We start from the raw sequence: 24,834 nt of genomic DNA, 5'->3' as shown, positions 1-24,834 counted from the left end.
CTTAGAGGAAACAGTCCTTGAAAATCACCAGTTCTCCTGGATTATTCTTTCTGCAACCGTATTTCATGGGATGCCTCCAAGTTCTTCAATGAGACAAAATCTGCTCTCCTGAAGTTCCAAGTCCTGCTATTTATTCCCTCCTCTTGTAATGCTGAACTCCACCATTCCATGGTCACTGCAAGCAAACCTACACCAAAGCTTCATGTCCCTGACCAGTTCTCCCTTGTTTATACATATCAGGTCTAGTAAAGAACCTCCCCTTGTCAGCTCCTCTACCAGCTGTTTCAGGAAGCTACCAGTGCTCTCCAGAAACTCCCTTGACTGCTTGTGGCCTGTTGTATTGCCCTTCCAGCAGATTCCAGGGCACTTCAAGTCTTCCTGTGAGTCCAGGGCCTGCAAGAATAAGGCTTCTTCTAACTGCCTGAATAATGTCACATACCTCTTCCTGATCAGGTGGTCTGCAATAGATGCCCACCACAACACTGCCCACCTTGGTCTCCCTTTTTAATCTTGACTTGTTAGGTCTCAGCTAATCATTGGTCCTCAAGCAAAACCTGATGTGCTCATTCTGCTCCCTCCCCTCCTTGTTGACCGAGCCCGGACTTAAAATGCATGCCAGCCATCCACTGCAGCACTCCAGCGATATAAGCTATTCCACTACATCTCTGAGACCCAATTACATCATAGCCCTGCAACTGCAGACAGGTCTTGTATTTCTTCAGGATTAAGCCAAGAATTGTTTTAAAGTCTGTTTTAATTAGCACCTTTAAAATAACCCAGTAATACTGGTGCCCCAAAGAACAATCACATAGAAAAAGAACTCATGCAACAGCAAAAGAGGAAAGGAAAAAACAATCCCATGCATTTTATTGGTATGGATCTACAGTCCCGTTACAATTGGCTAAATATGAATTCTTTTGGTTTGGGGTTGGTTTTTTTTTTTTCGTTTTTGTTTGAGAGTTTGGTGTTGTTTTCCTTTATTCTCTCTTTTTTTTGGTTGTTTTGTTTAGTTGTGGTTTGTTTTGTTTGGTTGGTTTTGGGTTTTCTTTCTTTGGGGCCTTTTTGTGTGTGTCTTTTTTGTTTTTACTAATACTTCTGTCTCAATTCACTCAAGATCCTAAGAACAGTTTTGTTTTCTGTGTTACAACTGTTTTCCGATCAAGGATCTAACGCAGGCTTTGTCCTTGGGCTTGTAACTTACTATAGGCAAAGACACATATGACTGAGAAGATACAGGTCTCTTCTTCATGGTAAGAACACTGTCTTCCTTTGGAGGAGGCACATGTACAGGTTTCCAAGGAATGGGATTACAATATGCTGGAACTGGATACAAATTCCCATCAGCACACCCTAAAATGTTTGGAAAACACATGTAACTAAAAAAAGATTATTTACACTACAAGCTTCATAGTGCAAGCAGTTATAATAATCATCTGGACTAATGAATTTAACAGCATCTGCAGAGGAAGACAGCATAAGCACATCATGCAATTTCAATGATTTTTTTTAACCAATAACTGGCATATTCTTCAACTCTATTTAAAATACTAAGCAGGTCGGACGCTTAACATTCATAATGCTTAATCCTTTGTGTAAAAGCTTTGTGTAAATGACTTAGCTACTCTGAACTATTTCAAAGCATTTATAAATAAAACTTCCTGCCACCACATATGCAAAGCTCACATATTTTTTCATCTTTGCTTAACTGTTGTTATTCATTTTATTGAGGAGAAAAAAAACACTACTTTTCCACATATACATTAATAACCTGCAATGAGTAACTCAAGGCTCATAAAGCAGTATGAGAAAACATGAAATGAAACAGAAGAAACATGGTTCCCATCAGTCATCTGTGTGTAGTGGAACTTTGGTGCATACATCGTGGTTGGGTAAAACAGTCTGTAACATTCTATTGCATGAACACAACTGAGTAGAGAACTAGGTTTCAGAAATCACTTAACTAAGTGATTGCAGCTGTGGGGAAATAATGATGGTCCAAAACAAAACATGAGGGCAAGGTATATCACCACTTATAAACTTATGGAAGCAAAAGAACTTCACTTGCTTGACACATTTTTCTTAAACATTCAGAGGCTGGAATTTAGATCCCAAATTATTTTCTGTTGACAATTTGAATAATAGCAATTATTTTAATTCTAAAAAAATATAGACAAAAATATACATATATATTTTTAAGCATTAATTAAGCACAGAAACATATAATGCAATTCTATTTCATACTGCTCTTCTGCTTTTGTACCATGTGGGATGACAGAAAGTACTAAATAAAGTGAGACTCACAAAACACCCCACTATCAACAGCATTCTCTGTAACGGTTCCCTTTCAAACAAAAAAGGAATAGGGTTGGAGAAGGCAAGAAGGTATGATCCAGATGTAAAACTAAATGGAAAGGAAATCCTAGCTAAGAATGCAGGTTGATTCCCAACTCTTCTTTTTCAGACAAGACCTTAGTCAGTCTTTTATTAACTTTTCCAGCTCAAAAAAACACTTCCTTTCTAAGGGGACTCAGGTGTGAGAAGGTGGCACACATCATCTGTAACACAAACGCTAACTTTACCAGGATTCTAACGTAACTGATTTGCTTTACAGGAACCGGCAATTGGCTCTAGTGATTCTTATCCAAATTAGAAAAATGAGATCAAAATCAATTACATTTGGTACATTTTTTACATGCTAATGATGTGTTTCCACATTGTACTCCAGTTGTACTTTGCTTCTGCTATTGGTGAGGTAAGTTCTGTTGATTTTTTTTTCTTTTTCCTGCCAAAGCACAATTTAAAAGACAGCTGATTAATAGTAAAAGAAATTATTTTTAAATGTGACTTTTCTATAATTGAGAAAAAAACCTCTCTCGCTAGCTTTGTATAGTGTATTCAGCATTGAATCTCAGGATGAATTTTACTGCAGGGCCAAAAAAGGGATTAATTCTCCCACACGTAACTGTGACAGCAATATAGGAATACCATGTTTGAGTTCTTAAATGTATAAAAGAAACCACTATTGTGTGGAAAAAGAGTACAAGTATTGGGTAACAAATTTGGTTTACCACTTATTCTCTCAAACAATGTAATTTTCATCCCAAATAGCACGAAGGGCTACAGGAATGCACAATGGGCCTCAGAGTAGAAGCTTCTCTGATTTACACCATTTGAGATATTCATTCCTGTGTGCCAAAATTAGATATTTGAAGAAAATCTTAAACGGGCTTCATTTTACATTCAAAGTCTAGAGGGAAGGAACCACAAACCTAAGCCATGGCATACATGCAGAAGTACAAACCTGTAGTCTTCCCACATGGAAAGCCATAACCATTTAAAACAGGGCGTGGTTTATTTCTAACATTATGTAGCCATTCCTTAAAGATCTTCTCTGATCTTGTTTTTTTCTCCTGTAGCTCAGCTTCCCTTTCTCTTTCTTTTTCCTAAAAATAAAACAAAAATCTAAGATTCACAGAGGCAAAGTGATATACAACATACACAAAATGGTAAAATACATCTTTTGTATTTTTTGTATACAGACTGCTAAGTATATTTGAATGTTTTCAAATATATTTTCCTGACAATAGAAGAGTTACTTTTTTTTTCTTTAAGTCTTGGAAAAAAAAAAACAAAACAAACCAACTTCCACATTAATCCGGTGTTTCTCTGAGAAAAAGTTCTAAAAAACCTTTGGAAGACTACATAAACATATTCTGAACATAATGGGCAGATGACCAGGGCCTACTATGCTGCAGTTAGCCTAAAGAGGCTATTGCGTGTGGGACAGCCACTCATGCTTTCTCTCATCTACCCATATTCATGCAGCCATGGGTCAACCATGACTGTGTTTCCTTAATTAATCAGAACTATTAACCAGAAAAAAAAGAGTAAAACTCATATGTTTAGGCATAGCATTTAGATTTAAACTCAGTTTAATTGATACCATGAACACAGCTTATAAGAACCTGCGTAATGAAGACATGTCTAAAAAGAACACACGTGGTTTAAATCTGTCTGACTTTCATTTTCTTGGGTTTCAAAGTCCTTCTGTTCTGCATTTCAGCACTCAGCAGTGACACAGAATCAATTTGTTAATCAGGAAATAAACCCCGCCAGTACAGAATATTTAAGTGTGTTTTAATTATATGGAAAATTTCAAGATACTGAGAAACTGATATAATTAAGGCCTAAAAACTGATCTGATACAGTTGATGGTATTTTAAAGTTAATCCAAAGAAATTATTATATGTGCTTGTGAAATACTTACAAATGTGTTCTGCACTCTAAGAACAATTGCTGTAATGTCAAGAGGAATATATGGAAGTTTTTCTCACCATAATCCTCCGCACACTTAGCTACAACAGTGGTGTAATACTCCTATAATATTACATATTCTACTGAAAAATAAAACTGTAATGTTAATTCAATTAAAATACACCAACCAATCAATCTCACAGATAAGAGAGCTGGTCACACATTCCATGAGGCACTGGAATGCATTGCCCAGGAAAGTTGTGAATGCTCCATCCCTGGAAGTGTTCAAGGCCAGGCTGGACAAAGCCTTGGGTGAGATAGTTTAGTGTGAGGTGTCCCTGACCATGGCAGGGGGGTTGGAAGTAGATGATCTTAAGGTCCTTTCCAACCCTAACTATTCTATGATTCATAGTTTTCAGCCATAATCATTACCAAATGATATTTCAGAGGAATTTTGGATAAGCTTTAAAGTCCTTTCCATCAGGAGAGCTTTGAATCCAGGTAAAAACTTCTCTTATGTGTTCATGTGGAACTTTGAGCCTTGAGACTTTAGTTTGCATTTCATGATGATTTTTGTGAGGGTGCATTTCATGAGGGAACTTTGAAAATTAACCAACATGTTGAAATACACCAACTCCCCCCTCTACTCTGCCTTGGTGAGGCCGCATCTATAATATTGTATCCAGTTCTGGGCCCCTCAGTTCAAGAAGAACAGGGAATTGCTTGAAAGAGTCCAGCGCAGAGCCACAAAGATGATGGAGTGGAACACCTCCCTTATGAGGAGAGGCTGAGGGAGCTGGGTCTCTTTAGCTTGGAGGAGACTGAGGGGTGACCTCATCAGTGTTTACAAATATGTAAAGGGTGGGTGTCAGGATGATGGAGCTAGGCTTTTTTCAGTGATATCCAGTGGTAGGACAAGGGACAATGGGTGTAAATTGGAGCATAGGAGGTTCCACGTGAACATCAGGAAGAACTTCTTTACTTAAGAGTGACAGAGCACTGGAACAGGTTGTTCAGGGGGGTTGTGGAGTCTCCTAAGTTGGAGATATTCAAGGCCCGCCTGGACAAGTTCCTGTGTGACGTACTCGAGGTTTCCCTGCTCTTGCAGGGGGGTTGGACTAGATGATCTTTCGAGATCCCTTCCAACCCTTGGGATCCTGTGATTCTGTGATTCCTGCAAGCATAGCCTTGTTAGAGCACTTGTTCTAGTAAACTAGAGTACCTCAAAGGCCATCCTTTAGGAAGCTTAAAATAAGTAAGAGGTCTTCTGAAACTCACTATGAAAATACATAGGTAATTAATTAATATGAAATAACATAAAAATTATAACTCCTAACATCAGATTGGTACAGACAGATACAAAGAAAAATGCTTTTCATTAGAAATATGTGCAAGTGTAATAATAATAGAACAGTGGTGCTGGGAGAAAATTGTGCATATATGCAATTGCCTATTTTCTGTCTGGGTCACCCTGAGTTATGATAGGTCTAAGTACAGTTGCAAGTGGTTTTCAGTAGACTAATAAACAAAATGCATTACTATGCATCTTGCTTTACAGACTGTACCTCTGTGTCAGAGAATCACAGAATCCCAAGGGTCGGAAGGGACCTCGAAAGATCATGTACGACATTGCCATTTGATAATCTACTCAATTTCATCAACAAATACATTTAATAATTCTGTATTTAGGTAACTCCATCCAAATAAATTATTAGTTGATTAATACCTTCTCTTTCTTCCTCTTTTCTGCCTCTTCAGCTCTCTTCTTCTTTAACCATTCTTTATATTTTGCTTCAGCCTTTTCTTGTAACTGCAGCTTTTCTAGTTCCCTTGTGGCTTTTTCTGCCATTTCTTTGCTCAACTTTTGTTCCTTTTCCCTTCTTTCCTACATGAAATAGATCGAATAAACAGAACAGAAGCTTTTCAGTATATTTCAATAAGCAATTCTTAAGAGGACTACAGTTCATTGTATTACATAATTATAAATAAAATTATCACAGACCTGAGAAAAAGAAACATTGTAAGGTCTTTGAAAACAGAATCAATCATCACTAGGTCCCAGATAAAATAATTTTAAACATAGAAAACTGTCACAAAACATGATACAAAAATTACTTTCAGGACTCCTTTTGCTGTGACATTTACTACTTTGTTTGGTTTGCTCAACATTTTTTAAAACACTTCAGACACTTCTCAGTTTTTCTGGGAAAGAAATACAGGTTGCAGTTCTTGACAATGACGTGTTAGGTTTACTTTTCAGTGAATCCAGAGCTAACTACAGTTCCAAATGGAAGTCATACAACTTGTCCCCTTCTCAGAATCATTAAGATAAGCAGATTGTTCAGGACACAAAAACATAAACTGATACAAAAATAACATAGTTCATGTTTTGTGTTTTATGTTCATATATTCTCTACATTTATTTTACTCTTTAGTTTATTTGCATACTGACTTCTATGAATCCATCTACACATTTATCCTCTTAAATGATGAAAGGGAAAATAAGCAAACACCTTTTAGGGTAGGTAAAAAGTGGGAACTGTGTGAAGTGAAATTGCTATATAATTGTATAATTTGAAAGATACAATACACAGAGGTTTCATTCACTTCTACATCTTTTCAATGTTTTGAAGACCATTCTCTAAGCAAACAAGCACATACAGATAGCCTTTTTTTATCTCAGCAGGAGGTCACTGGAAGACCAACAATAGCTCTCCCATACCTTCCCTTTCATAACCTTTATCAGATGTCTCAGATACTACTGATACAGCACTATTTCTGCTCAGTTTGCTTAGCTCTGAAGAACCTGCATACACACATAAAGGTGAAGATATTTACCAGACAAGCTGTGCACATGACTCAGAAGAGAGGCAGAAGATTTGACATCAGTTTCCACTTTATAGAAAAGAACTCTTGAATAAAAACGTTTTTCTTTTAAGGAAACTTTTTTCTCTTATGCATATTTCTCTTGAACAAAGCAGATGTGTAGTTTAGCAGAACATATGCTGACTCAAGAATGGTTCTAGTTGGCAGTTCAGAAGTCAAGAGCCTAAAACTACAACTGCAAAGTATAATAAATAAATGGAAAAGCAGAAAACCACACAAGAGCAGGAATATTCATCACATTTTACCTCTTCTATGCACAAAAGGGCAGAAAATCTAAGCTAAGGGTCTTACACAAAAACCATGAAAATAAATATAGAAAAATGAAAAAATAATGGGCCCCTTCCATAGCTAGGGGGATTGTTCAATAATGGGCAACAATTACAAGTAGAAAACAGCCTAAAAACATTTCTGAAGATTGTATCAAAAGGCAGGGAATCTTCTTAAATTATCTTTACTCACAATACTTCAGATGAGTTTAGCTACTATCTAGGCTGACCCAAAGTTAAATTAGGTCTTATGTAAACAATGATATGCCATTCACACTACCATGAAAGCCACAACTATTGCTAAATGTTACTTCCAGTGAGACATCCTCAAGATGGGGAGGCTCTCTGAAGAACTACAGACATTGTAGCCGCCTAGAAATTATTCTGCAGACAAATCAGAAACACTTTCTCTCAGGCACAGAACAGCTTTTCATTCATAAAGTTAGTATACACCACATTCCCAGCTGCTTTAATAACCTGTTTCATGTCAAACTCCTGTCACCCTGGCCTCCCCAAGCTTTCCCCCATCCTCATTACTTTCCCCTATACAAGCCTATCAAAAATGATAGGAACATGCATATTAATGTACTTGTTATTCAATCCTCCTTTCACTCTCCTTCCACATTATATAGGGGGAGGGAAATTATGTAATTTGTTTGTGCTTCGTGTTGTCAGATTGGGTTTTAAAAATTCTCTTTCATCCTGCATTCCAAACAGACACAATCTATTCACTAAGCCACTAGTAAAATTTACCTACACTTTAAAATATGGTTACAGGTATTACATAAATTAAAGTATTGATTGTAAAACATCCAATTACTCATTGCAAGAAAGGTTTGCTCTCCTTCCACCCCACCTCAGCACATTATTAAGAGAAATGATACAAATCTGCCCTGCAGGTTTACTGCTCTGGGCTGTGATCCTATCAAGCCTTAGAAACTACTGAATCCTGGGCTAAGTCACTTCTTGGAAATCCCCCACCCAAAACAAACCCAGCTGTGCCACAAGCAGAGGTGGTGACTCAGTAGGTAGCATGTGTGTCACTGAGTCAGTACCAATGCCTCATCAGCAGAACTACTAACTTTTCAAGAAAAATCAGACTTCTGTGTATGAGGAGAACCAGCAAGGGAATTTAAAATTTGAAGAAGCATTCCACTTTCTTCCTAACAGAAGGTATAAATATTAAATAATTGTCCAGGCAGAAAAAAGCCCAATTGCCACTGAAACAGGAAAAATGGGGGGAAAATTAATAAAATATATGAGAGGCTGGAAAGGGTACAATGCAGAGCTGCTTTCTGTTCCACATTTTCTATGTGGGTGCCACTGAACAGATATCTTTCCAGAAATTAATGTTGGGGTTTATATTTTTTAAGATACTTCTTATGGCAATCCTTTCCCATTTTCTGGTCTACAGAACCTAACAACACTTTTCATAGATAATTGATGGTTCTATTTTGCAGCTGTTTGCTCTGACATCTTAGCTAACACATGCTAGAATTATCTGATGCTGACTGATGTTAAAATGTAGGAAAAGTCCACATTGCTAGCAGTGCAACATACATCCAGATTTCCCCATTTATCGTCATAATTATCCTGAGCATCAGTCACAGTTAGCAGCCTCAGAAATCTTGGTTGTTCAGACAATTTTTATTATGTTTTCAATTTAGCCATATTACACAGATCACTCACCAAGTCTAGCCCATAGAAATACTTAACCTCTCAAGAACTGATATGCAAAGAAGAGGCCAGAAAGGAGATCAGTGAAACAACATTGAGCTGCACTTGTCTACTGGCAGGCATGTTTACAGTGATTTACTATTCCAGTTCACAGTCAGTGCAGACCCCACTGCAGTCTAGTCACTGGAGAAGTTTAAGACAGTTACATACATGTATCTTTCTTCCAAACCATGTCCTTTCATGTGGGTACTCAATATATGTGACAAGCAGAAAGTCTTAGTGTAATTAGTCCCTAAACACTCTCAGAGGCTTCAGAAGAACACTCCATGAATTCTGCTAAAAATAGACAGGCATTCCTATTTCAGTTATCTGCCACTCTGACCTTCTCCTTCAGAAGTGTATCTAAAACTCATTCTAACATTAAACATGAAGAACTACTTCGTTCTGCTTACAGTAGAAAGTTAAGTCTGGATAAAATTATGAGCCAGGTACAAACTACAGTTATAACCATGGCATTGGCCATGCCCAACCTCACCAAAAAGTTTCATGTGAAGACACATCAACACTGCTAAAAAGTAAAGTACATTGTAAAGTACTCCAGGTCTAGATGTGGAAAACTCCACAATATGCAGATAAAAACTTAATTAAGCCCAGTCACAAAGAGAGTATAACTATGTAAAGACAAAGATAAATAAACAGGAAACTTAAATTCTTAAATGCAGTTGGTTCTCAGGAGTGGAAAGCATGATAGATTTTAAGCTTCTCTCACAAGTACTTTCTTGAAAGGGTTCAGTCTTAAACAAGGTGAACATCCCAGAATCTCTTTCAGGTCTCAACTGTCAGCAAAAAACATAGCACATCAGATTTTACATAAAATGTAGCAGTAACCACTGCTCTGACTGAGAACATCAGCTGTTAGAACAGCAACCTAGGACAGGGAAGATCCAGATTTCATTGGCTTTCTGCCTGAGGGGATTTAAACTAACATGTCTCACTGTGGGGAGAACATTCTATCTACCAAGCTGCAGGCTGGGATGATAGGATTCTCCACCTCTTCTGTTGAAGAGGTACCACTCCTCACCAAATAATTAACAATCCATTGGATGAAAGAAAGAGAGCAGGAGTGAGCATGAATTTTTAACCTGAAAGTCATGGTCAAGCTGCTGAACCATCTGTGTTCTCTGTTACAATAGTGCGATAAAGTATGCATTAAACAAAAAGTCTTTGGAGTAACAGCTGGAATCTAAGACTCTCTTCTGAGAAGAATCATGCAGCACACCAAGAAAGAGAAGTCTGCTGCAATGTTCTTATTGTCACTATTTCACAGTGTGCTGGTCTTAGGCTTTCATATTTCATACTGATTTTTCCTTCTTATAAGGACTACCAGCCAATAGCAAAGTAAATTGTAAGAACAATGCAGAAAGTATTAGAAATTAGTCAAATTAAGATTAGTATTAGAATAATTTTTTCCCCATATAAAATGTGTAACTTCACTACTTGTGCTCTTATAACTTTGTTATCACCTTAAGAGATATCACATTAATATAGCATGAAGTATTATATGCCAGTTAAAGACCAATGACAAGGATGCAAACAGCATTAGCTTCAGAATTACATGGTTTTGAGGATGCAATCATACCACTTTTTAGACAGCAGTTATTGTTGCAAATATATATATTACATATGTACTGGGTTTTGGCTGGGATGGAGATAATTTTCTTTATAGCAGCTCCTGTTGTGCTATGCTTTGGATTTGTGCTGGAAACAGTGTTCTGCTGTTGTTACTGCTGAGCAGTGCTTATACAGTTTCAAGGTTTTTCTTTCTCATACCGCTCCACCAGCAAGCAGGCTGGGGGTGCACAAGGAGTTGGGAGGGGACATGACCAGGACAGCTCACTCCAGCTGACCCAAGGGATATTCCAGACCCCGAGCATATAAAGCTGGAGGAAAGGAAGAAAAGGAGGGATGCTGGGAGTGATGGCATTTGTCTTCCCAAGTAACTGTTAAGGATGATGGGAGCCCTGCTTTCCTGAAAGATGGCTGAACACCTGCCTGTTCATGGGAAGTGGGAAATGATTTCCTTATATTGCTTTGCTTGTGTGTAGAGCTTTAGCTTTACCTACTGAACTGCCTTTACCTCAGCCCAGGAGTTTTCTCACTTTTACCTTTTCAGTTCTCTCCCCCATCCCACTGTGGGGTAGGGAATGAACAGCTGTGCTGGGCTGAGCTGCCTACTGGAGCTAACCCACAATATGTAATATAAAGATGTGTAGACGAGGCCTTCAGTGGTATGATTTAGCAGTGGACTTGGCAATGCGGGGGTAACAGTTGGACTCGATGATCTTAAAGGTCTTTTCCAACCTGTTTCTGTATGTACACATATGCATATACACAAATTGAATACTCTGTATATTTCTAAGTTGATATTCTATCGGCATTCTACAAATGAAGTAGCTTTGCAGAGTCAGTAAAGGTGGATTGGAAGATACCATAATAGAGCATAAGGGTGGAATGCACTGCATCAGTATTATTTTTTTTAAATATTTAATCAAAAACCTTTTGTCATCAAGTCTGACATTTAATCCTAATATTTTATTCAGCATAAATTTGTAGGAGGTTCTGAGTGTTATGATAATGTTCTAAAACATTAAATAGTCATGGCAGTTTACACTTCACATTTTATGCAACAACAATGCATTTCTCAAAGCCTTCAGAACCTTGATTCGAAGGCAATTAATCAAGAATTCAGCAATTACATGTACCTTACTTAACTGTTCAATCCCATACCTGGTGGCAGGAATGAAAGAGACTCCTCATCTCAAGATCAAAAGTTCACTGTCAACAACAAGCAATCCTTTTCTATGGCAAAACATTACAGAGTAAATCATATGTACCTGGGGTTCTTCAGATACAGTCTTGTAAACACAGCACTCTTGACAGGTGGGCAAGTCTTAAACCCAAATTACACTTACAAACTATAAAGGCAGGAGCTGGCTCCCTGTTAACATGAAGATAAAAACATTTCATGTAAGACTACATAAAGGTCCATAGTCAAAACCACCCTTGGTTCTTGAGAGAAATATCACTGAGACTGAATAACAGAAGAAAGGGAGTCTGGAAATCAAAGGTTCTACCAAGATTCTAGCAAGGAGTTGTCCATGCGGCACCTCATTCCTGGGAGATGAGGTTGCAAGGATAAAGTTTTCTTCCTGGAAGAAGGCTACATATGTCTTGAATTTATTAACTGAAGGACAAATGAGTGGGGAAAAAAAGCCAAACTGGCTTTAGACAGAAGCTTGCATATTTCCCAAAACAGAGGAGAAGCTTTTCACTAGCATCTCCAGAAACTTCCATTGAGTAGGACACAGTAAGTCATCAGGCAGTAGAACCAGTACCTGGTTACACTGAGAAGGAAAGAAGGAACTTGGAATCGAACTGTAACTGGACAAATTATGAATAGTGCTGGTCTTCAAAGGAAATACTACAAAGAAAGTGTGAATGAGTGATCAACTCTAAACATCTATGACCTCACTTAGCAATCTTTTTTTTTTTCATATTTTACACCCAGCCATCGTTTTGTCATCACATATTTTATGATTCATCCATCAGAATTTGGAGAGAGAAAAATCCTTGGAACGAACCAGAAATGCAATTCCCACATATAGTGAAGATATTAAGCAGTACTTTATATTTTCCTCCTTAAACTGCAATTTACTGTCTGTAAACAGTGTACAGATCATCTACAGCCTGCTAAGCCAAACAGTTACAAAACTTTGTTAAGCAAGAACATATTTGACAAGACACAAGTTGCAAAGATGCCACTATGGAGAGATTTTCAAAATGCATCACACTTGTAGGTCCCCTGATCTATGTAATTCCAAGATACAGTTTAGGAGGGTGAAGTGATGGTGGTGTTAGTGGTTGTTGGGGTTTTTTAACTTACTCAGTGGTGGAGAACGACTGAAGTTAACTGATCTGTTCAGTATCTACAGGAAGTCAGCATGTAAACATGAAATGATAGATTTCAAGGGTCTCTTTTTGTAATGATAAATTCTAGCCATTCTTTGGTTTTATTTTCAATAAAAAAATTCCTCTAAGAATGGGTACTTTCTTGCTGAGAAAAAAAAACAACACATAAAGCACCAGAATGAACTTACACAGAGAAACTAAGCTTTCATGAGCATTAATTCTAACCTGAAAAAATGAGACAGTAGTCAAGTTTTTAATACCTATGCAAGATTTAGTTCTATGATGTGATAGGGATTGAGGTCATCAATTCCCTTCTTTTCAAACTTCATGGTTCAGCTATTAGTTGCCTACACAAGGGCTCCCAACCAAACTGGAGACCAAATATAGCAATTAGCAACCAAGCAACTAATTAACAATCCTGAAAGATTAAGACAGATTCTAATGGCTTTGCTGTTTTGCATTCCACTCAAATCGAGGACAATTTAAAAATGAAAACAAGACACTGAACACCAGCTTTACTTGCTCAGAATTTATAGTCATGCCACTTTATTTTCATTAATAAATCTAACAGTAACTGAGAAATAGAAGTTTTAGTTATATACAAAATCATGTTGGGTTTGTGTAAATTTTCTTCTGGAATCAAATGAATGTTTGGAGAGGTTTTAGTGATAAAATATTGATTTTAATAAAGACTGATATTTCAGTGACTTCTTAAAAAATAAAGCTCTACTACGTCTAAATCAAAACAAGTCCAACAGACTTGTGTTTACGCACAAATGACTCAACTTTAGGATAGAGAAAAAATAAGACTATCTTTGTCCTCCAGAGATCTGGTATCTTACTGGAAACTGTAAAGGCATTAGTAGAACCAGGACAGCACCTGACAGTTAATTTTATTAGACTTTCAATTCCTAATGAGCTGGAAAATTTTGTCATATTTGAATAAACATATTTCACAGCTTAGAATGTTCGTATTTCAAAATATTACTTCTAGTTCATTTACAACCTTTAAAATCATGAAAGCTATTTACATAGAACATCAAATGGCTATGGTTCCTTTATTTTCAAAAATAGCTTATGTAAAACAATTGGAAACATCAAAAATTTCACAGCATAATAGTTTTAAATATATATTTAAACAATAAAAAGAAAACTGCCAGTGAATGGGGCTCAAGCTTTGCTTCCCAACCTGACCCAAAAGCACTATGTTTAACAGTATAAGTATCACAATTGACATTGCCATGCAATAAAATGCAAGAAAAACTTGCTTGGCATACAAAAAAACAGAATTCTTTTATGCACAAACATTCCACTTCACCAGGAAGAGCTCCAGCCACACTGCCCAAGTGACAGAAAGCAAAAGCAGGGACTGGAGAATGAAGAACCACGTGTTGTAGGAGCAGAGCAGGTTCAAGATCATCTAAGGAGCCTGAAGGTGTGTAAGGCCATGGGTCCTGAGGGAACTGGTGGAGCAAGTGGCCAAGCCACTATCCATTATATTTGAAAAGTCATGGCAATCTGGTGAAGTTCCCACGGACTGGAAAAAGGGAAACACAACCCCATTTTTAAAAAAGGAAAAAAAAAAAAACCCAGGGAACTAGAGGTCAGCCACTCTCATGTCTGTGCCTGGCAAAATCACAGAGCAGATACTCCTGGAAACTATGCAAAAGGCACATGGACAGTAAGGGTGTGATCAGTGACAAACAGTGTGGCTTCACTAAGGGCAAATCATGCCTGACAGATCTGGTAGCCTTTGAAGACAGAGTTACAGCACTGGTGGATAAGGAAAGAGCAACTGATGTCATCTACCTGGACTTGTGCAAGGCTTTTGACACTGTCCCACACGGTATTTTCTGCAGTCTGCACATAGGGGCTCAGAATCAGTAACTGGACATGAAAGAGATGGGTGTTTATTGCATACTACAGTGAAGAGTACTGTGAGGTTTTGCCTCAAAGAGCATCTTTTGATGTGTCAAGGAGAACATGAAGTGAATTTTCCCTAATAAGATATATATACAGGCTCCTCACAAAAAACATACCAATCACCAGCACTCATAAATATAACCTTAAACTTCATGTGAAATCCTCATGCAATTTTAAACACCTTCTTAGTCATTGACTTGACATGTTTATCCTTCAGCCTGTGTCCAGATCCACAAAAAATCTTGTGGAAAAAGTGGTAAGGTCTATGCAGCATATCCTAAAGACAGCTAAGCTTTTAAATTCAGTTTGTTCTAGATTTCAATCGAGAACAATTTCTGTGGTTTACAGAAAAGACTAGCCAATGAATCATAAGATTAAATGAAAATCAGATTACTTTTGGTAAAATCTTGGGACAGGGCATAAGGATGACCTTATCCTTCCAAAATCTAACATGATAAACTCCAAACACGATTATGTTTTATCTCTGTCCTCTGGGCTGTCCTGATTAGCATAAAAAAAAAACAAAAAACAAAAAACAACCCTCCTATTCCCATTAACAACAGCAAAGAAGTTCAGTAAATCCACAAAGACAAAAGTCCAAGGAGCATCCAAACAGGTAGAAATTGACAGAAGCTGAAGATGGGATAGGGAGGAGAGAAAATTAAAATTTTCACTGAACTGTGAACAATTTTAAGAGGCAGACCAAACTCTGGCAAGCCAACAAATAGCTGGACATCTACAATTTACTCTGCATTTTAGAAGAGGAAAACTGCATTGTTAGCACTGAATAATATTTTTTCTACTAATTTTTGCTGTGTATCTGAATAAGGAAGAATCCTTTTTACATCATAACAAACACTTAGAGCAGGACTGGTTCTGGAGTAGGTGTATGTGAATCATCTAGTCAGCATAGAGACTAAGAGTAACCTAGGTTAGATCCAGCACAGATTATTCTAGCAGTTCCAGACTGAATCTTGAGTTCTGAAATGATGAAGACAAATGCTTAAGGTTTGGATATCCAGCTCAGCTAGTGCTACTGTGATATCTTTACTCAATTTTCATCTCATTTTATTCAGTACCAGAGTACAGAACAGTGAACTGGCATTGCTAAGACTGTAAGCCAATGAATGCATGTGCCCATGAACTACCAGGGGTTGAACAAGCCCAAGCGTCTGGGGCGTTCCCAATTCTGTCACTTGCTTTGTGCAACATAGAGCTGTATGCTGTCACATTGATTGTGTCTGATTCTGACCCTGGACATAGACATCCCTCTCAAGACAACTTAAACTTTTGATCCCCCTCAGAAATGACTTTTTGGATGAAGGAATTCCCAATTGTATACTGTGGCCTACAAAATTTCCTGAATCTGGCCTCACACCTCAATTATCCCTCTGAACTCTAGCATACTATTTGCCTGGCCACAATGGTACTTGACTCAAATCTTCTTCTGGCTCTACCTGGTGCACAAGACATTGCAGACAATCAAGACACACTCTACCAAAATGCTTCGGCATTGAACCTAGGAAGTCACAAACAGAAAGTTATACTGAAGATCAGATCCCAGCTACAACTAGCAGAAGGCTACTGCACAAGATGTAGGCCAACTGTCAGTTATATGACTACTCAGAAAACAAATCTCTTTCACCTTACAGAAAATAAAAAAAAAATAGAAAAAAAGAAATCAGTCTTGGAAAAACGTTTAACTGTGTTGGCACAGTTTAGAATTCTCAACTGAAACAGCCATTCATTCCAACTAACAAGTCCAAACAGTCTAAGTAAATTTTACATAGATTTATTTAAAGCATGGTATTTGCTCAAGTATTTGCAGCCAAAGCAGTATTTACCTCTTCTCTTTTTTTTTGGACCCATTCCTTATGCTTCTCTTCAGCTATCCTTTTCCTCCTTTCACATTCTTGCTTTTGCTTCATTTTCTCAAGCTGTATATTCATTTCCTAATTAAAGAAAGGGTATACATTTTAAATCTATGGTGACTGCCTACACCAATACACTCAACATTGGAAATAGTGCTGCAGTTAAAACAATGTAACCATTAGATTTAGATATTTTTCTGTCATTAAGATTTTGGAAAAGATGGATGAAAGTCAACACAAATATTAGGAAATGCAAGTGTGAAATTTTTAAAATAAGAACTGGAAACATGTATTTCCACTTGGAGTACTGTGTGCAGTTCTGGTGTCCTCCACATAAGAAGGCCACGGAACTCCTGGAGCAAGTCCAGAGGAGGGTCACGAGGATAAGGGGGCTGGAGCAACTCCTGTTGCTGAACACAGGCTGAGAAAGTTGGGGCTGTTCAGCCTTGAGAAGCTGTGTGGAGACCTCATAGCAGCACTTCCAGTGTCTGAAGGTGGCCTACAAGGATATGGGAGAGTGCCTCTTCGTCAGGGACTGCAGTGATAGGACATAGAGTAATGGGTTCAAACAAACAGGGGAAATTTAGGTTAGATATAAGGAAGAAATTCTTCCCCGTGAGGGTGGTGAGGTGCTGGCACAGGTGCTGGCCCAGAGAAGCTGCAGCTGCCCCATCCCTGGCAGTGTTCAAGGCCAGGTTGGATGGGGCTTGGAGCAACCTGGTGAGGTGTCCCTACCTGTGGTAGGGGGTTGGAACTAGATGATCTTAAGGTCCTTTCCAACCCTAACTATTCTATGATTCTATGATTTTGGGCTTTGGAAACAACTCATTCTTCAGCTTATTTAAAAGTCCTTTCAGTCAGTGGAATCTTAATTTGTGGCAATACATTTCTACAACACTTAAAATTTACACACCACTCTGCATTCAGAAAAGCACTGAAAACTAAGTGAAATATTGTGATTTCTAGTACCAGAAGCTTAACCAAAAACTTAAAGACAAATTTATTGAAGATTTTAGCAAACTTTGAAACAAGAACTTTATTTTGAAGATGAGAGAAGAAATTCTGAAGTATCTTCATAGGACACAGAGTATATACACAATCAATTATATCTAAGGAGATTAATCAATAAAGTAAAAAGATGACTAGGACAACAGTTTCTCTAACAGTAGCATCAACACAAAGCACTATTTTTCAATGAAAATTTAGAGACATTGAATTATTTCCATGAAACTGATTTTATGGTCCCTAAGCTGCAGTCAGTTTCATAGAGAATCCCTTCTTTCTGAAAAGATAGGAGCCTACACAGAAAGCTCATAGAAAACAGTCACAATATAGACAAAGTTTGAAACTATAGTTATTGCTGTACTGAGGAAAAGTTACAGCCACTAACATCTCCTCTAAATTCTGAAACATCTCTACTGCAGGGACCGTGGTTTCTGGAAAAGGCAATAGCACTGTAAGTACCTTAGAAGACCCATATCCACTATCCACTTCAAATGTTCACACACATTTCCCACATTCAGGGCAGTCTCAATGCTGCTGTCAGCAAAAGACCTAGGACTCCACAGTTTCTTCTTAGGATACTTTTTATATGCAAATGTAGTAACACACTTTTATATCACAATTACATACTTTGTTCTCTTCTGGTATCTTGCAAAAAGGTTGATTGATACAAGCTGTTTGAGTTGCCTATATTGCAATTTAACATCTAATGCTTTTAAAATCTTAAAAATAGATTTTTAAACATTTACTTATTCCACTGATTTCTACATGGCTTTAAATAATGCTTATCCTACAACTGCTCTTAATATGCATTTGAGAGATTTCTTCTCAATTACATTTAGTACTGTATAAATGCTATCATGTAATACACAAGAATAAATTGCTTTGATTACTCATCAAGACCATGTGAGAAGTCCATACACAAACCACATGTTTTACATGACACCAGAAATTACTTTGGCTCATTTTTTGTATTTAAAAATTAAAACAGGGAGAAATGAATTGAATCTAAAGGGAAAGTCATTAAATGTGTGGTGAATATTAACAGATTATACCATATTCCTCAAGTTTAACAAACTATTCTGGTATTACACTGACCTCTCAAAGACTGTTCCAGAACCTTCCAGCAGTGGGTGTTTTATAAACAACATATAACAGCTGTACATTATTCACTTTACAGATAAAGACAATCACAGAAAGGTTAGGACACTGCTCAAGATCAAACAATAAATCAGTAACTGAAGTGACAAATGATCTAATTTTGATGTGATTGTTCTAATCACTACCCAATACTTACAGTATCATTTAATCAACTGCAGCTACAAATACATTAATCAAGAAAAGATACAGCTTGCACTTAATTCTGCCCCAGTATTCAAAACACTTAATTTGCAGGGGGGCAAAAATATAGAAGGAAGGAAAAAACCTGGAATAGGGAAAGCTATTCTGGGAAAGGACACCAAACAGTTGTATAATTACACATTAAGTGGGTAACAACACTGTGCCTCATATCTAACCAAGCAGCTTGGCATACTTACACTCAGCACACACCCTGTCATGTTTTACTACCTACATGCAGTCATATGTACCCATGATGAAAATTAAGGTACCAATTATATAAATGCTTGAGTGCTTTAAAGTCAAACCATTACCTGGGAGTTGGATAAGCAGAGTATTAAGCAGCATCACTTCAGTGGAGCATAACATTTAGCAAAAGAGAACGTATGTAGTGTGAATCACATCAGCATTGTCAAACAGTGGGGAAGCCCAAAACACTAAAAAATAATGGACAAAACTACTTGGATTTCCACAACCAAAAAAAAAAATTCCTGTGCTTGCTCTCTTCTATTAGACTTAACACTGAGCCAACTGCGTGTATTCACCTCTGCAGCTCTAGTCTGTAAGCGGGCACGTAGCTCCTTCTCTTTTCCAATGAACCATTCTTCCCATGGTGAAAGGTTATCTTTCAAGGGTGACTCTTTTTTCTCTTCTGCTATGTCAGAATCTTCAGCCTTCCTGAATCAAAATGAGAAATACACCTATATTGCATTGAAAACTTAAGCAGTGCTGCTGGCTTGCAAAATGACATTCTTTTTATGGTATATTGTGACAGCAATTCCATCATTTTGTACTTGCTTAGCAATCTCCTGAATGAATAAATGGCATATATAGTGCACCTCCGACCATCCCCCTCATCTTCTACTCAGTAAATTCTAGCTTATTAGTAATTTTTCCCCACCCGGTTCCAAACCATGCAAGAGATTTAAGTATTAACTCTTATGAACCACACAGAAACTAACACCAGAAATATCAAAGTCTCACCTTCCTTCTCACAACTAGGGGAACCAAAGGAAATCAGACTTAACATTAACACCCTGTCCTTGGTCACAGGCAGGTTCCACGTACAAAGTGGCCCTTAGCACGAGCAAAGGATAACCATGAACGCTTTTTCTTTTTTCATGTCCTATAGAACTGGATTAATGATATCAAACAATCTCAGTATTAAGAATCCATTTATTCTAATAGGTAAAGTTTCCCACCCTAAAAAGCTTTCACAGGAAACATACTGTAGTGGTTTAAACTCAGCCAGTCACGCAGTCTTCTCTCTCATTCCCCCCCTTCCTCCACCCCACTCCCGGAGGGATGGGGAGGAGAATCAAAAGAATGTAACTCCCATGGGTTGAGATAAGAACAGTCCAGTAACTAAGGTATAACACAAACCACTACTGCTACCACCAATAATAATAATGATAAGGGAAATAAAAGGGAAGAGAATACAACCACTCACCACCTGCCAACCAATACCCAGCCCAACCGAGCAGTGATCTAACCCTTCCAGGTAACTGCCCCCAGTTTTACATCCTGGGCATGATGTGCTGTGATATGGAATACTTCTTTGGGTAGTTTGGGTATTTTGGATCAGGTGCCCTGTCTCTGCTTCCTCCCAGCTTCCCCTCCTCCCTGGCAGAGCATGAGACACAGAAAGTTCTTGGTCAGACTAAACATTACTGAGCAGCAACAAAAAAACATCAGTGATACCTGTGCTGTTCCCATAGCACTGCACCAGCTACTAAGAAGGAGAAAAAATGACTACTACGGCTGCTGAACCCAGGACACATACTTAAGAAATATGGCTTGCATACAATGCTTGATGGTATTATACAAGGTTCTATTAAACTTTTAATAAGATACCTTGCATAACTCCTAACTTCTGTACTCATGAATAATGCAGCAATCCTAGCCCCAGGCCAGAAATATCTTTTAAAATATTATATACATGAACTATTTCATATACAATACAGTACTATCAGCTCAAAGACAGTGAAAACTGAGAACTTGCCAATAGATTTCTTTACAAGATTCCTTCAATCTTATACAGAATTTTTTCTTTACAACTTAGCAGTGAAACTAGACTTCACTTTAGTATTTTATATGGATGTATGGGTTCTGTAAACACCTACCTACTTCACTACAGTGAGTAATTCTGTTTACTGAATTCAAGTTACAGAATAGGCATACAAACAATATTACATTAATGTTCCTGAAATCTTTTAAGCATAAGATATCTGGTTTTTATCAATATAAAATATTACGTATCTACAGGGAACAGCAATACTCTGTTGCCAAACATTTTACATCCCAGTACTCTTTAGAATATACTTCTGTGACAAAGCATCTGGGGACAATGTCATTGGTCCTAATGTCTATTATTGTTACCCACAGGTGTGTGTGCAAACATGACTATTCACTGGCCAAGCCATAACATACACAGGAGAACTGACTCACAGTGAAACTAACCTGGAAAAGGGTTGTTTTCCCCTGAGAGAAACCCTTTTTATGCTGTGCTGCCACAGAAATGTAGCACAGCGGAAACAGCAGGATGCCCTGACACAAAGACAATGCATGGACAGACACAGCACAGTCCAAGCATTCCCAAGCCCCACATTTTCCAGTACCTCCTGCTGCACGCCAGGGCTTTTATGCTACAACATTAAAAAAGACCTAAAATTTACCAGAGAGTTTTTAAACAGATATATATAATAAGAGATGCAACTTAAGAATTCATAAGAGCACATCTTGTTAGAAAACAGCTCTCTGAAAGTTTATTAAAGATAAAAGTATTATGCATTCAAATTTAGGAAACCAACACAACTTTGTCCAGACTTGACATTTTGGGCAGGGATACTTCCTCAATACATTCTTTCGCTGTGCATGATTTGCATTGAGGCACCTTCTGCTAGAATAATGCTGACATATTAAACTGACCTGAGAAAAATACTGGTAGATGGACTGAATTAAGAAAAATAATATTTAGTGTGTTTTCCTGTATCAGTAATTATAAAGTTGAAGCTTTTGACTTCTAAAAAAAAAGTTAAGAATCAGAGTAATGTTAAAAACTTGCTGTGTGCAATACATAAGAATTATCAGAAAATTAAGTTAAAACAGAGGGCAACACAAGCTCAATATGAAGAACTGCTAGGAATTTCTCCTCTCTGCACTACTGTGTCTAAAATTCTCAGATGGCACTGTAGCACGGACCAGAATCCAGTCCTCCAGTGCACATCCAGCTGTACTCTCCCTGCACACCAATTATGTATTTCAAGCTACACAGACCCTGAATTTCATGGGACCATTTTCTGAAATGCTAATACATTCACAGCTATGACCCTCCAGATAATTAGAAGACTTCTTAATGTACCATATGCTCAAGTGCATATTTCTTCTTAAATAAACATCTTAAATTAGATCCTTTTGGCATTAGAACTGAAGTCTGATTAACAGAACACTGTGATTATCATTTACCATATATTCACTTTAGTCATGCCATCAAACATAACCCTGATCCATAATGAAAGTATGAAAATGCTAACACCATTTCACAAGGCTGAAAAGAAGGCCTTTCTCTTTTGCAAACATCGCATTTCCCACATTAAATGTCTGCCTCCGGCTAATTTTTGTGCAGTTTTAAGAGGACAACAACAAAAAAAACTCTTTGAGAGAGTGTGTACATATTGCAGGCAGGGTGGGGTGGGGGGCAGTGGCTGTGTAAGAAGAGGTGGGTTTTATTATTGTACTTTTGAGATCTTGGCAGTCATACACGGAACATTCAGTAGAAACTTATTACAACACTGCAGAAGTATTATTCAGATGCAGTGTCTGCATGAGCAAGTCTACATTGTGCCAGCAGAGTTTAATGAGATTGTTTCAGCTCAGGCCCTAACAGAGGTCATCTTCAGTCACATCTTACCGCTGTCAGGGAATACTGCAGCAACAGGCCCTAAAATCGAGAGCTGTCTCAAGTAGCATCTCAAGCTGCAAAGACATGCAGTGCTTTGAATCGAGTACTACAGAACTTCAAGGTACGTGAACATTGCTGTTCAGTGGGAAGGAGTAAAAGGAGAATTAACAAAATCTGAAACAGAAAGGACCATAAACTGGTTATTATCCTTCTCAGTCTGACGCTTCCCTGACTACATTTGGACACTTTCCCTGGACTTTTAGCATCTTTTTCAAGACATGCTTGTAAGGAAAGTTCTGTGCGGTCCATATTCCTCCACTGCCCTCCATGGAAGCTTGAGCGCCACACTGAGACCCTGCACCCCCTGTGAAGTTCAGTTGTCCTTCCCTCATCCCACTTGCAAGCAACATCCACCATCAGTTACTGCACAGATCCACAAAGCTCATTGTGAAGACGTATTCCAGAATAAGACAGGCACTCCCTGCTCTTCCCCTTCCATTTTAAAGGGAGAAAAAGAATTATTTATCCTCCTGTCAAGCAGAGCAGAACCAAGGAAAGAAGACATATTAAGTCTGCATATAATTAAAAGGGAATGAAATTAAGCCACGGGAAGACCCGTGCAACGCATACACACAAAACTGCCTCTACCTAGGTACACCAGGCAAAACAGCTCGTTAGTTTCTAAGAGCATTTAAAAGGGTAACAGCAATGGTTGTACTTTTGTAAGTTGCAAAGACCCTGAGGATCAGGCTACCAGCTCATAGGTATTATATAAGCCCATGAAAATACTTATCTAACAGAAGGTACTTCTGTAACCTGCAACTTCTTAAGATACCATAAAAACGAAGGAGCTGCCTAAAGCACTTATCTATACAAACAAATCTATATTTATGTGGAATAACCTTCCGGCCTCAAGCAGAGGGAGGCGAATGCAGGAGTCCGGCTCCTTACACGAAGGCCGGCCCCGAGCTCCCTGCTCGAACCTGGGCCCGGACGCAGGGGTTACCTATCGCCTCGCCGAGAGGCCGCCGCCCGCTCCTCCTCGCCGCTCGGGGAGCTGGGGCGGGACGCGGGAGAGAGCGGGGAGCTGCCGGAGGGACTGAGGCGCTCGTCAGAGCTGGCAGAGGACGGCGGGACGAGGTGCACGGCCCTCCTCCTCCTCCTGCCGTGGGTCCGAACACGGCTGCTCATGCCGGCGGGCGGAACCGGCAATAGTAGGCAGCAACTAACAACGGTCAACGGCTTCTTCCCGCCCGCCACCAGAGAGCACCGCTCTCCCGGCGGCCCCCGCGGCTCCCTCCTCTCCCCTTCCTCCTCCAAGCGCCGCCATAGCAACCGGGACGCCCCGCCGCCAATCTTCTCGCCCGCCAGCGGCGCGCCCCGCGCCTGCGCCGGCCGCTCCTTGCCTCAGCTCGGCTGAGGGCGGCAGCGGCCCTGCCTGGCCCTGTCGCCGTCTGTCCGCATTGGGCTCTTACATGAGCTCGGTACAGCTGCTCGTTCTTAGTGATGAACGGTTTTGCACATTTAGCCGTTCAATAAACGGAAACCTCACACGTAAATGACGGTTTCCAACATGTCAGAAGAATGTAGCTTAGCATTTTCCAACAGTCAAGCCCCAAGCCAAGTGACACCTAAACATAAGCTGATGATTCAAGCATTGGAGCCAACAAAATACCATTAGAATTTAAATTTCATGCCAAATTAGAACAAGAAAGCTTCGCATCAGACTGAATTCTTGCAATACAAG

General features: G+C 38.7%; 1 protein-coding gene across 1 annotated transcript; it reads right to left on the bottom strand.

Moving 5' to 3' along the window:
• Positions 1-840: 840 nt before the first annotated feature.
• CCDC34 (coiled-coil domain containing 34) lies at positions 841-24,437 on the bottom strand. Its single transcript, XM_013129395.3, has 6 exons — positions 24,094-24,437; positions 19,732-19,864; positions 16,820-16,927; positions 5,981-6,139; positions 3,302-3,443; positions 841-1,350 (listed from the first exon to the last, which is right to left on the bottom strand). Exons 1-6 carry the CDS (start codon positions 24,276-24,278, stop codon positions 1,142-1,144), a joined length of 936 nt encoding a protein of 311 aa, XP_012984849.1. The 5' UTR covers positions 24,279-24,437; the 3' UTR covers positions 841-1,141.
• Positions 24,438-24,834: the final 397 nt, after the last annotated feature.

This window comes from Melopsittacus undulatus, chromosome 8, assembly GCF_012275295.1.
Source record: "Melopsittacus undulatus isolate bMelUnd1 chromosome 8, bMelUnd1.mat.Z, whole genome shotgun sequence".
Classification (NCBI taxonomy): Eukaryota; Metazoa; Chordata; class Aves; order Psittaciformes; family Psittaculidae; genus Melopsittacus; species Melopsittacus undulatus.
This window is presented reverse-complemented; position numbering and strand designations above follow the sequence as displayed.